The sequence below is a fragment of the Lepisma saccharinum genome, chromosome 16 (genome assembly GCF_977018435.1).
Source record: "Lepisma saccharinum chromosome 16, izLepSacc3.1, whole genome shotgun sequence".
Taxonomy (NCBI): domain Eukaryota; kingdom Metazoa; phylum Arthropoda; class Insecta; order Zygentoma; family Lepismatidae; genus Lepisma; species Lepisma saccharinum.
In genome coordinates, this window is record NC_139244.1 from 44,700,642 (window position 1) to 44,714,838 (window position 14,197).

Consider the following 14,197-nt stretch of genomic DNA (forward strand, 5'->3'; position numbering starts at 1 on the left):
AAATTATTACTATGCACAAGCTAGGGAGGAATTATGGGATTTTTCATATACAACCAGTTTTTCAATAAAATATTTGATTATTTTTAAAGTTACGACTAATTGAGATTAGAGTGAAGTGATTGATGCAAAAAGGAATTTTGTAATTTTTCAATCTCGTTATAATATGTTGATATTTCCACTGAGGTTTGGAACCCATTGCTTGCAAGACCATGAGTGCAGACTCATTTTTCAATGCACAAACCTACTTCTCTTTTCTATATAAAGCAAACAACTTAACCTTTGCACACAAGTGAAACAATTGAATTACACAATACAAAGTGTCATATTTCCTTACATTATCAATGGAACTTCTCCTTCAGTATACACTTTCACAGTGTATCCAAGTGAAGTACTGTAAAACTGCCAACATGCAGTTATACCATTATCACTGGTGTATTGAAAATTAAACGCAAGCAATTTATGGAAGGGTAATCTACTGCATTGTAAAGGTGCCTGATTTATCTAATCAAATACTAAAACAGGAACACGCTGTTCATAACAGCTTCCGAAAGTTTATGTACGAGGGGCGTCCGGAAAAAAAGTTCCAATGGTACCTGTACGCGGCACTAGTGGTCGGAGCGAAACATGCATGTGCAGCCAGGAAGAAGTGTCATGTGGCTGTAATCTGGTAAAGTAAAAAGTAGCCGTTTTAGGTTAGTTCTAGATTAAAGATGGCAGCTCTCATACAGTTTCCCACCGACTTCGAGGTACGTGTGGCATAGAGCCACCAGCAATCGTGTGAGGTGTACAGACCAGACATCATGAGCGATAGTATGATCAGACGATGAAGGCCAATCCAATGTGCACAACTCCATACAGCTGAGTACATCTTTTACATCATTCCAAGCGAGAGATCTTGGACCACTCCCTGTACAGTCCTGGCCTTGCATGTACCCACTCTCATCTCTTCGTTCAGCTGAAGAGATTTCTGGCAGGACAAAGTTTTGACAGCAACACTGCAGTACAGATAGTTCCAGTCTTTGCTGTCAGACACATATGCCATGGACACACAAAATTTAGTGTCATGCTACGACCAATGCCAGAACAACAGTGGTGATATGCCGAAAATTATATTAGGAGACTAGGAGTCACTGTAACTAATGTTTTTAATTACTACTGATATTCTTGTTATATTTATGCCTAATCGGCAGGGACCTTGATCTTTAATTTTTCTTCCAAATTGGTGTTATTCTTATTTTATTTGTTTATTTATTTTTACTATTAAGTGTTATTTTCCCCAAAATTCACATTGTCATTATAGCGCATTTTGTGGCAACTATACCTAAAATTATACCTTCGTGATGTTTTTAAATTACTGATTTAAATTGTAGGTTACGTGGTGTACTTATTTTCATGACAGTTTGATATGTTGGAACCCATTTTTGAGGAAGTTATTTTCCATTATTCTCGCTCGACAAATGCCGATGTTACGACTCCACTGTGGCGGGAGGTGAGCACTAAATCTCCAACAAAATCGCACCAGTTAGCTCTGTGATTCAAAACACTTCTCGCGGGACAAATACTGATGATGCGGCTTCTGTGTGAACACCGTCACTTTACTCTCTGGTGCAAATTGTTCTGATAGAAGTGGAAAATATCTTGGGAAATATTTGATTGAATGTGTCTGTCGGAACTATTCCACATACAACATGCATTATAGGTTTCTCTTGGATAAAATGTTGGAAAATTTGTTACATACACAAATATGGCACATTTTGTCACTTTGAGTCTAAAAAGACAAGAATGTTGATTTTTAAAGCATTTTTCGTTGCTTAAGCACATTTTCAAAATTTGCGAAAAATGCCAACAATTCACATATTATGCCAAATTCTCGATATTTCGCTATTTCGAAAAAGTTTCCACACATCACTGCACATTCATAATCACTACTTTGCAGCAATTGACATTTTTTCACTATTATCGCGTTTGCGAAAAATCAAGGTTCCTATTAATTGGAACTTACTTTCTGGATGTCCCTTGTATAAATCAATAGATGAAAAGTGAAGATTTAGCAGGTCTGGCAGAGAAACGTCAATTACTGAAGAAAGTGATATGCTTTTAGGACTGAATGATTCAAATAATTATATTAAAATATTTACGTATTTATTATTATAATTTTACTTCATAACATTGAGCATTCGACGAGTTTAAACAGACAGGACTGAAAAGGGGGGGCGCGAATCACAAGAAGAGTGTTGCAGAAAACTTGAGGTTGGGAGCATCAAGCACTTGTCAAATTTATATGACGTTTACCAATGCAGATTTCAGTTTTACTTTTTCGTGACATTATTCAACATATAACCACATATTACATGGAATTACAGTTCCATGTCATTGTAAATGAATGTTAACCTGTGCAAAACCAGTATTACCTGGATGATGAAAGGAAAGCTTCGTACGCTTTTCTACATTGAATAAGATTGAGTGAGCCCGAAGAGTAATACAATTCAAGCAGTTCATTTGCAGCGGTGCAGCAGACTAAGGCTCCATTTTCGTTGGATGTTGAATTCGACAAACGTCGTAAACAACAAAAAATGTCATACTGGAACATCCAAGAAACACCGGATTCATGAGAGCACAATGCATGTGATTTTTGTCGGATGTAGCAGAATGACAAGTATCGAACTGCTACATTCGACAAAAATCGCATGCATATAAGGAGCCAAAAAGTTTGTTCAATAAAATGTTGTACTACATCAGACAAACTCGGCTGTAAATGGCTCTGTTTATGCATGGAATTTTTGTCAGATGTTGTAGTCCGAACGCTATAGTGAAGATTTTGTCGAAGTTCAACATTAGTCGGACGGCGATATCCGACAAAAATCGTATGCATCAATGGAGTCTAAATGTTCATCCGACAAATGCTGTACCACGACATTCAACAAATTACAAGGTTTCATAGCATCATTTTGGTTTCCATGTTTCTTCAGAATGTCCGACAAAATGCCATTCTACGAAGTCCAACAACTATCGGATAGTGCCACAGTGGTATTGACCTTCCCCCTTCCCTCCATCCGTCGACTGCTCTGTCCCCTTACTACTTCCATACAGACAAGAAAAATTATAATTCAATGCATTTTCCACGTGATAATTAGAGGCTTATCAATTTTTTCTGCCCCTCTGGAAATTTCTCTCTCTCTCTCTCTCTCTCTCCCTCTCCTTCACTGGTTTTTGTTCTGGCGTTGTGGTTGTGTTGTGCATAAAAGGGGCCTAAAAGTTTAGCAACAAGATTTCCTGTTCCCATACAGCGCTACATAACGACATCTTTCAAAGCAAATGCCTGGCACATTCATTCCATCGCATAGAAAAGTCAATGTCACTTCCCTGACATTTCTCGACTTTCTTTGACCTCTCAAAGTCCCTGACTTTTCCCGGTTTTCCAGGTCTGTCGCCACCCTGTTTTAGACATCATATTATTTGGGTGAATCAACAATACAAAACATTTATTTACATTAAATTTTCTAATTATTATTTGTTGTCCAATATTTCATTGAATTTAAATTATTTAAGTAGTTTAAGTAGGGGACAGTGGGTATTTCTCCCCACCAACAATCTTGGTCTCAGTAATTGTTTTATATCAACTATTATATAATGAAACTATTTCAACTATTTTGTAGTTTATTGACACTTTAACCAGTTAGTAAAGAAAATAGTTTGCTACTTTTTAGATATCTGATATATATAAAAGTAATATTTTCTTGTAGTTTACGGTTATTACAAGTATAAGAAAACAGTTTCTTGTTGTGATAAAGGGAGCGTGTGTTCTCCTAAAACGTCACAACGAAAAACCTTTTTCTTATGCTCGTAATAACCGTAACTACAAGAAATTATTTCTACAATGCAAACAATGCGTACATACAAGAAAAACTATATAAAAGTAACAAATTAATTCCTTATTTAATAATAATGTATTTTTAAATATTTAGTAGTTTATTTCATACTTAATGACAAATATGTATGCAATATAATAATCACACACACAGATATATCACATGTCCGCGTATGTAGATAAAGATCTTTCTCCCCCCCCTACCCCCGCCCACCAGTCTTAAATGATTTCGCACCCTGCTTTTAGTTGACCTTGAGCTAGGTTTTGCAAATTTGGAGTGACACGATTCCTCTTTCCATCCATGTGCTTTGTGTAGTTTTATTAATTAAAATGTTAAAAGAGTACTTAATTAGTAATACTTCGATAAATGTCCATGTAAAATTCTTGCTTCCACCCGACATAAAATCTTGAAAGGATCTTTATGTAAAGTAATTGTAATAACAAAATATTATTATTAGTCATTTGTTTATCCGTTTATGTTCAGATGGGATAATCAGAAATTATTCTAGCATTAAAAGAGGGATCAGAATCAGAGTGCGTTCATGGGACCTGCGTGGGAACAAAATTGACTAAAAACAAACGGCGGGACTATTTTTGCTGTTGTTGTTGTTGTGGCGCACGACGAACATCAATAACCTGAATCACGAAACAAGCTTGTAAAATTCAAGTCGAGAACAAAAGCAGACCCTTCGAATCGAGACTGGCACTTACACTATCTCCCTCGGGAATCTGTGAAGCAAGGCATAACGGTAGAGAAGAGGAGAAAGCGAATGGACGGAGTCAATCAGTGAGCGTTGCTGCAAAAGACTGGTAACTGCAACTGCATTTTCCCCTCCATGCACTCACTTCCCCTGTGACATGTTTATTGGTCGAGCTCTCTCGCTCCAGAGATTCCCGGTTTTTGATTGATTGAGTTGGTGTTTTAAGTCCACTTTATGCACAGTACGGCTAATCGGGACTTCACCTACAGTTTAAAGTGGAATAGGAACTACTATGTTCCTCCACCGGGAATCGAAACCGGGACCCCTTGATTACAAGTCGACGACGCTATCGGAACAGAGTGCAGTGAGGCATTTGTGAATCTTTGTTGCGCGGTTGCATATATGTTCAGGATATAATCCCATTTTGGAGGAATGCACGCGTCGAAATGAAGCGCGAAAGGAAACGTACGTTACTAAGACAACTCCTATGCCTTAATGAGCTCTATACACCGTGAATGCTTATGAGGTTAAACGCCGTGTATTTTTTAAACTACATATTTCGAAACTTGAGACAAGGACGAAAAGAATGTTTATAAATTGTAACGAGAACGAGAATGAGACAGGCATTTACAACTCGAGACGAAACACGGCGCAATCCTTGTGGGGGTGGGGGGGGAGCAGGACACTCTCTCGGACACACTTATTACATATAAAACTATTGTTAGTGACCTTGAGTTTTCTATGTTATTTCCCCCCAAAATCGGTCTTACTTTTTCTAAAATTCTGGTTTATATTTTAGCACATTTTTATGACAAAATACGAGATGAGGCTTGAAAGAAACCGGACACAATATTTTATTGATTATTTTGTACAATACGAACATTGTCACCTTTAAAGTACTCCCCTGCACTATCGATACACCGCTCCATACGAATCTTCCATTGCTGGAAGCAGTGCTGGAAATCATTTTCTGAAACCATGTTCATGAACTCCTTCGTTTTTGTTTTCACAGATCCTACGGTCGTAATCTGGTTCCTTTCAGTGCTAATTTGACCTTTGGGAATAAAAAAAAGTCGCACGAAGCGAGATGCGGGGAATAGGGTGGATGTTCTAACACTGGGATCCCATGATTGGCCAAGAAAGCCTTGACTGACAATGGCGTGTGGGCAGGAGCATTGTCCTGATGAAGAATCCATGACTTCCTTTTCCACAAATCAGGTCGTGATCTTCTTACTCGCTCACAAAGGGTCGTCAGCACCGTAGTAAAATAATGTTGGTTGACAGTTTGACCATCGCGTACCAAATTCGAATCAATTCACCGACATTTGCAATGTTTGATTGCGTTTTTGACGTGCAAGGCCGTCCAGGACGCAAGTCATCCGCGGTCACTTCTCGTCCCTCCGTAAACCTTTGAAACCCTCAAACACTTGAGTGCGTGATAAACACTCATCTCCGTACACTTCCTTTATCAAACCATAAGTTTCTGTGGCGGATTTTCCGAGTTTCATAAGAAACTTCACATTGATACGCTGTTCCACTTTCACACTTAACATTTTTCCGACGGAGCACCGAGGTACGGTTCACTTAGTCCACAAGCTACAGCGGAACTGACTGCCGCGCACCCTGGGCAATCACACAGTCGATAGGCAGGATATCACGTTATACACTCATGCACCGCTTGAGCTGGACGCCATTTGTCGACAGCAATATCAATCCAGTTTTTTTCTAGCCACACCTCGTATACCTCAAATTATAGATTTATGGTGTTTTCAGTTGTAGGTAACATGGCGTACGTCTGTTCGTTAATGTTTGACAGGTTGGAACAGATTTTCGAGGAAGTTTTTTCCCATTATTTCTCGCGCGACAAATACCGATTTTGCAGCTTTCGTGTGGCGGTAGGTTCGCACCCGATCTCCGACAAAATCGCGCCACTTCGTTCGGTAACGTAAAATATTTCTCCTGCTAGAAATACCGACGCTACGGCTCGGTTGTGACGGTGGGTGCGTACGCGATCTCTTGTCAGAACCCTGCCACTTTGCTTTGCGATGCAACGCGTTCCGATTGAAGGCGAAAAGTCTTGGGAAACGTTCATTTACACGTAATTTTATCTGGTTATCAGAATTATTCCATGAATAACACGGATAATAGTTTTCTCTTTTATGAAATGTTAGAAAACGTGCATAAATATGGTATATTTTGTTTCTTAAAGCTCAAATCACAAAAAACGTTGGGTTTTCGCGTTATTCTTCGTTGCTTAAGCACAAAACGTGTTGAAATTCGCATCTTATGCCAAATTTGCGTTATTTCGCGATTTGGAATGGAATGAAAAATTTCTTCAGAATACGTCACTTGCTTTCCCCGCAAACGCAGACAATATCACGGTGGGCCACATCAATATTAACCGCATAAAGAACAAAATAGATGAAATCGCAGCGTCACATATAATAAACTTCACATGCGTTGCAATCACCGAGACTTGGCTCGATGATTCCATTCCACACAGACATGTTGAAATTGAAGGGTTCAAAATGTACAGACTTGATCGAGGCTATCCTAAGCAAGGGGGAGGTATTATTGTTTACGTAAAAACAGCTGTAATATCGGAACTTATATATTCTGTGTCAGATGTAGACATTGAAGGATTGTGGGTGTCTTTAAAACTCAAACAGAATGACAAACCTTTAATTCTAGGATGCGTATATAGACATCCCAAGGCCCCCGTCACTTTTAATGAAAAACTAGAAAATATTTTGCAGTCATTTCCGGCTTGCCACGCTTCGGTTCTCGTTGGGGATACAAATCATGACGTCATGAAACCAACTGCAGCGGACAATGCATTTTTCGATACGATGGAATCAGCGGGGTACAAGCAGCTCGTTCGCCTGCCGACACGCGTCACCGACACGAGTGAGAGTCTCATAGATCATATTTTTACCAACAAGAAAGAATTGCATGATAAATCCGCCGTAGTAATGCATGATTTAAGCGATCATTTTTTGATATATACCTCAATTAACCTAAGGCCACAAAGATCTCCAAGAATACTCGTAACTAAGCGTTCTTTTAAAAATTTCCCTGTACAACAGTTCGTTGATCATTGTTCTTATCTACCCTTTCACAAAACAACAATGATGCCGGATATAAACGATAAGGTGACATATTTGCAGTCATTAATAACCGAAGCTCTGGATGTCTATGCGCTAATAAAAACGTTTCGTGTTAGGGGCAACAAGCGTCCCTGGATCACTGGCGGTCTTCTTAGATTGATATCACTCAAGAACCGGATGTTTAAACGCGCACGTAGTTCAAATAATAATAATTACACGTGGGAACAATATAAGACCATAAGGAACTACGTAACAAAAACAGTTAAAGATGCAAAAAGAAATTATATCATTACGCAGATCTATTCCGATAAATATTCAGACAATAACAAATTCAAGATTTTCAGGTTCTTAACTGGAAATGATAGCAAAAGCTAATCCATCGCATCTATTGAACATAATAATGAAACAATTACGGAAGATGCGAGGGTGTCGAACGTCCTCAATGACCACTTTGCTAACGTCGGCTCGTCAATATCCAACACATTCACTAACAATTTAAGAGCGAAGAAAAATGAAAGTAACAAACAAAATGAAAAAGACGCTAAATATCAAGAAACCAGCTTCACTTTTAAGCCCGTCTCAAGTGATGACGTTATGAAAATTCTTCAAGAACTTAACCTCAGAAAAGGTCCAGATTTCAATGAAATAAGTAATAGCATAATATATCTACTCGCCCCATGGATTGTCGAACCTCTCACAGATATAATTAATTCATCCTTAAAAAGCGGAATCTTTCCTAACACTTGGAAACACGCAAGGGTCACACCTATATTTAAAGGGGGGTCCCCGACGCAAGTTAATAATTATCGCCCCATATGAATAACTTCCTCATTAAGCAGGATTCTTGAAAAGGTAATAGACAAGCAATTAGAACAATACTTACATTCTAACAATCTACTGACAGATAGACAGTTTGCTTTTAGAAAAAATCGCTCGACAGAATTACTCGTGCATGAACTGATACATAATTGGAGAAATATATTAGATCGTAAAGGAAAGCAATACATTGGCATTATTTCTCTAGACATCAGTAAAGCATTCGACAGTGTTCAACCAAATTTATTAATACAGAAATTACATCAGCAATTTAATTTCTCTGCCCTAGCATGCAACTGGATCGAAAGTTATTTATGGAATAGGAGTATCGACACAAAAGTAGGCAACTCGATTTCAAACAGTTTAAATGAATCTTTCGGTGTACCACAGGGATCTATTCTAGGTCCTAAACTGTTTAACATGTTTGTGAATGACATCGCAGACAGGGAATTTGGGTTTGAATTATATTTGTACGCAGATGACTGTCTCCTGTACTGCGCGTCAAGCAAATTAGAAAATGTAATTGCAAATATTGAGGAAAATATGCCCGAAGTTCTTGAGTGGTATCAATCTAACATGTTGAAAGTGAACGAGTCTAAGACGCAAGTATTAATACTATCCAGTGAAAATAATAACAATACGCTAATTGACAACATAAAAATAGGAAATTTCAATATAAAACCATGTGAATCTCTAAAATATCTCGGTATGCACCTAGATAAAAGTTTATCCTTTTCACAACATGTAAAAAGAATGTGTTCACGCGCAGCACCTAGAATCAAGCAGTTTCAATTTGTCTGCAAATATGTACACCTTGCCCACAAATTAGCGTTCTACAAAGCATTTATTAGGCCGTTACTTGAATACTGTTCCTCTGTACTTTATGGGATTAATAGAAATAACACCACGAAACTAGAGAAAATGCAAATTTGGGCTATTCGTAGCATAAGAAATACGGCGCACACGACCTCACGTGCAAGCAGAGAAGAACTCCAATTACCCACGCTGCAATCCAGACGAAAATATGCATTTCTACTAAAAATTCACCAGGCAATTAACGAGCACCACCACTTATTAAAGGACAAAGTAATGATATCTTGTAACATACATTATCCCAATCTGCGATCCAACAACACCAACAGTATCCGAGTACCAAAATGTAACAAGGCAAGATACGGATCAAAATCCCTGTCATCTCTGGCAAGTAAAGCGTGGAATCAACTGCCTGTAAATTGCAGAAAAGAGAGAAATTTGGCCAATTTTAAACAACATTAATCTATGAATACTGACACTGTGCCTATTCTACCTCATTCCCTCCTTCATAAAACGTAGCTGCAAAAAAATGTTTATTTTAGTATATTTCTTATATTTTTCAATTATATAAATTTATAATATTCCATTTTATGTATACTTAGAACACATATAGCATAACTGTATATTAATTCATGTAGGGCAAAATGCTGTTTCTGTAGTTCGGAATCAATGGAAAAAAAATGTAAGCTTAATTGTAACCCTACTTTAATAATAATAAATAATAATAATAATAACATTCATAATTAATGCAGCAATTAACATTATTCGGTGTTATCGCGTTTGCGAAAACTTAGGAGTCCCTAACTATTGGTTACGTCATTCTGCCCACCCGAACACACACGTACATTTATTTGAAGTTGATGCTACAGGACAGAGACAATAAAAGGGGGTACATTCGAGGGTATGCGCTTATGTCCAGGTGCCTTTAAATAAACCAGGACGTCAGTTGCTCCGAATTAACCGGTTCCACCGCTTTTCCTTTCTTTAAATTCTTTATTTATACAATTACATATATATTAAAAAAGAAAAGAAGAAAATGTTACACACCTATTTTAATTATGATATAATTTATATTATATTAGTTAAGTATGTATTAATATCAACACTCATTTTGGTATCCAGAACAAGTCTTCTCTGTTAGCGTATGGATAGTTTGATGTTTAGGGAATAGTATACTTTTTTTTTCCAGTCTAGGTTCGATACCATCTCTACTGAAACTGTTGTCCCAGGGACTAGAAGAGGAGCTCATTCAGCATAGCCACCAAGTATCTACGTCCTCCAAGCAAACCTTTTCACAAATCGATCTCGCGACGATGTAATCTCGATGTGGCGTATTCACAAACCTATACGCAGATGATTTATGGGCGAATGATTCGCGTGAGTATATAAAGATGGATTATCGTGGCTGGAGATTCCGAGGGGCAAAGTGAAAGGTTCGACACGAGGCTTTGTGAACGGAGGCATCCGGTGATAGATAACCCGGGAAGACGAGAGGTTCTTCTCTCGGGAGACTTTAATCTTCCTGGCTTCCTGTCACTGGGAACGACGGCCAGGAGGAGGAGGACGGATGGAGAGAAATGGAAAGTAAGACGGAGAGACACGAAGACAAGGAGAGAATGAAAGAGAGGTATTAAGAGGGTAAAGCCGAGAGAGAAAATGACTGAAGGACAGACAGAGAGAGAGAGATTAAAGAAGCGAAGTCGAGAGAAAAATTAGAGAGAAGCGACGAGCGCAAGACTAAAAGAGAGAAGGAATGAAACATAGAAGGATAGAAAGCTAACAAAAGAGCAGAGAGATGAAGAAAAGGGGGATATTCAGAGAGAGGGGAAGGGGAGAGAATGCTTTGAATTGTTGTTTTAAGGCCACTTTATGCACAGAAAGGCTAATCGGGACTGAACGTACGAGGGTTGGGTAGTAAGTCATGGCAACCCAGTAATAATTCGACAATCCAAGGATGTATTAAAAATTTGTTATATACAACTGAAAGAGTATCCATTAGGGATATTTTGTTGGTAGGAATCATGAAAGAAAACCCAAGCAACCCTGTGACATACACATGTATTAATGTACAAGTTACAAAAACCTGTTTGACCTTGTGACATACACATGTGCACACGTTACAAAAACTTGTCTGATTATGACAAACCTTCGAAATAATCTTCCGCATTGTCCACAGCACGCTGCCATGGAAGACGTCGAATACCATCGGCAGCACCATCCTCTTCACCATGTCTGAAGTTTTGTGATCTACGACGTGCCGTTGGGGAGAAGCGTCCAGATCTACTGCATAATGCAATCATACTCCACGATAATAATCTCCCGCATTGTCCATTGCATTATCGTGGAGTATGGATATCCATAATGGATACTCTTTCAGTTGTATATAACAAATTTATAATACATCCTTCGATTGTCGAATTATTACTGGGTTGCCATGACTTACTCCTCAACCTTCGTACAATTTAAAGTGGGATCTGATCCACTTGTGCCTCCAAAGGGTATCGAACCCCGAACCTCGGGGAGTCCCTGAGAGAGAGAGAGAGAGAGACAGAGACAGAGAGAGAGAGAGAGAGCGAGAGCGAGAGAGAGTGAACAGTAGGGGGATTTTCCTCTAGGGGCAGAAGTGACAAGGACCGTCTACTATTATAAAATTCCTTAATATTATGATAATAGCAAAAATAAACATGCCAAGTCCTTGCTTATTTCATGAAAGATGGTTTCTCTTCCCAAGCCTTGACATAGCTCTGAGAATTTTTGCGAGTATTTCATCATCAAATGCCAGTGGAGATTAGTCGTTCAGTGACTTAAAAAGAATTATAAGTGCCTTCAGAAATTCATCGTCGGATAGCAGACATTCTAGTTTGGCACCCTTCACAGCGAATGCTGATGTCCTGCAAGAAATTGGTTTTGGGGTCTCTCATTAATTACTTTGCTGACATAAGAGCCAGAAGGAAACATTTTTAGGCGAGTGTTCTCTTGTCAAATCTAAGGGTATTGTTTTATTGAAGTTTAATGAATAATTTCTAATCGGATGTTTATAAGTGTTATTAATACAGAGCATGTAATTAGTAGAGTAAAGTTCCATAATAACAAAGCTGTTAATAACAATAACAATAACAATAACTGGCTCCAAGATCTGGACTATCTCACTTATGTCACGTGGTCCTAGGCTATGAATAGAAATACATTTACCAACTCCTAAGAAATCAGGTTGCCAACTCATAAGAAATCAGGTTGCCAACTCATAAGAAATCAGGTTGCCAACTCATAAGAAATCAGGTTGCCAACTCATAAGAAATTAAGTTGCCAACTCATAAGATATCAGGTTGCCAACCTATAGGAAATCAGGTTGCCAACTCATAGGAAATCAGGTTGCCAACCCATAAGAAATCCCGTGTGTGAAAGAAGTGAAGAGAGTAAGACAAAATGCAAGCGAGAGAAGATACGGAAAAAGAGAGAGAAGGGGATAGTGAAGCGAGCGAGATTAAAATAAGGAAAAAGATAAACTTAAGGACGGAAAGCTAGAAAAGAGAGAATGAAGAAGTGCAAATAGAGGAGAGAGAGAGAGAGAGAGAGAGAGAGAGAGAGAGAGAGAGAGAGAGAGAGAGAGAGAGAGAAAGCAACTCTTTCAAGTCACTCGTGTATCATTCTGTTTTGACACAGACAGCAGCGCCAAAGATCACTGAGCTTATCACTAGGCGCGCGGGAAGGTTGGCAACATTGGTGGACGATTCTCCGATCTGATTGGTTCCTGCCGCCACATCCCTTTACCATGGGTATATAGTGTATATTTAATCAAACTAAAGACAAATGTCTGATTAAGAGAGCGTGTGTTCTCCTGTACCATCACAACGAAAAACTGTGTTTTTATGCTTGTAATAACCATAGGCTACAAGAGAAATAATTCTACAATGCGTACATACAAGAAAAAATATTATCAATCATTATTTTTTTTGTTCTTCCTTTGTTTTAAAATATGGAATTATATTAATGTTATTATCTGCTTACTGACGCTTTTATTTCAATTAATGAGCATCACATTGTGGTAAACAGGTTGACTGAAAAAAGTGATGGACAGCTACGTTCTGTACAGATGTAATTCTAACGATGCCTTCTTCCATTTTCGCAGGTTGCTATGGTCTGGGAATCATAGACCCTGCTCTCTACAGAGACACTCTACACTTCGAGGAGGACTTGCAGTTTCCCGACGGTCACTTGGGAAGGATATGGTTCTCTCTGAGGTACGAACCCGCGACCGAGAAGCTGCTGGTCTCTCTGCTGAAGGCCAAGAACCTCCCCAGCCGCACTGTGGGCACCGTCAACAGCTGCGACCCCTTCGTCAGGTGAGTCTCCAAATACAATACACAGGGTGTCTCAAAAGTCGCTCATCTAAATAGCAATGTTTCCAAATGACAGAGATTAATTACTGCCTGATCTGTATCTGGCCTTGAAATAATAGTCTGGTCTTGCAGGTAAAACTCCAGCGGTAATTAGTCGGGGATATGGAGGGGGGGGTGCATTTCACGGGTCCACATCGAGGAGTCTAGGCATGTCTTCGTGTCAGCAGTGTAATATATTTTCGCCTATGATCGTGACTTTAGAGACATCCTGTATTTTCAATTACTTAAATACTCAGTTTAGTAAAATAGTAACTGTGCGAGAAAATGGGATAGACATATCTCTCAAGCAGAGATTGGAAACCTACATTTTTCTTCCGGAAATGACGTTTTATTGCTGTTTTTCCTACAAAGTAAGGCGTTACTTGTTTCTTTTGTAATACAATATAGACAAGAGATTCAACTAAACCATATATACATACGTTATACCCTCCCTCGACCACCATCAGACATATAACATTTTTGTCAGTCACATTAGTAATGTTATCTGAAGAT

The 14,197-nt window shown here is 38.6% G+C and overlaps 1 protein-coding gene across 1 annotated transcript in view; it reads left to right on the forward strand.

Annotated features, from left to right (window-relative positions):
• The window catches only part of LOC146000049 (synaptotagmin-15-like), a 319,549-nt gene that overhangs the window by 196,819 nt on the left and 108,533 nt on the right, over positions 1-14,197 (forward strand). The window contains exon 5 of the mRNA XM_083137374.1: positions 13,435-13,648. Coding sequence (XP_082993500.1) covers positions 13,435-13,648 — 214 coding nt within the window. The remainder of the gene's footprint in view (positions 1-13,434; positions 13,649-14,197) is intronic.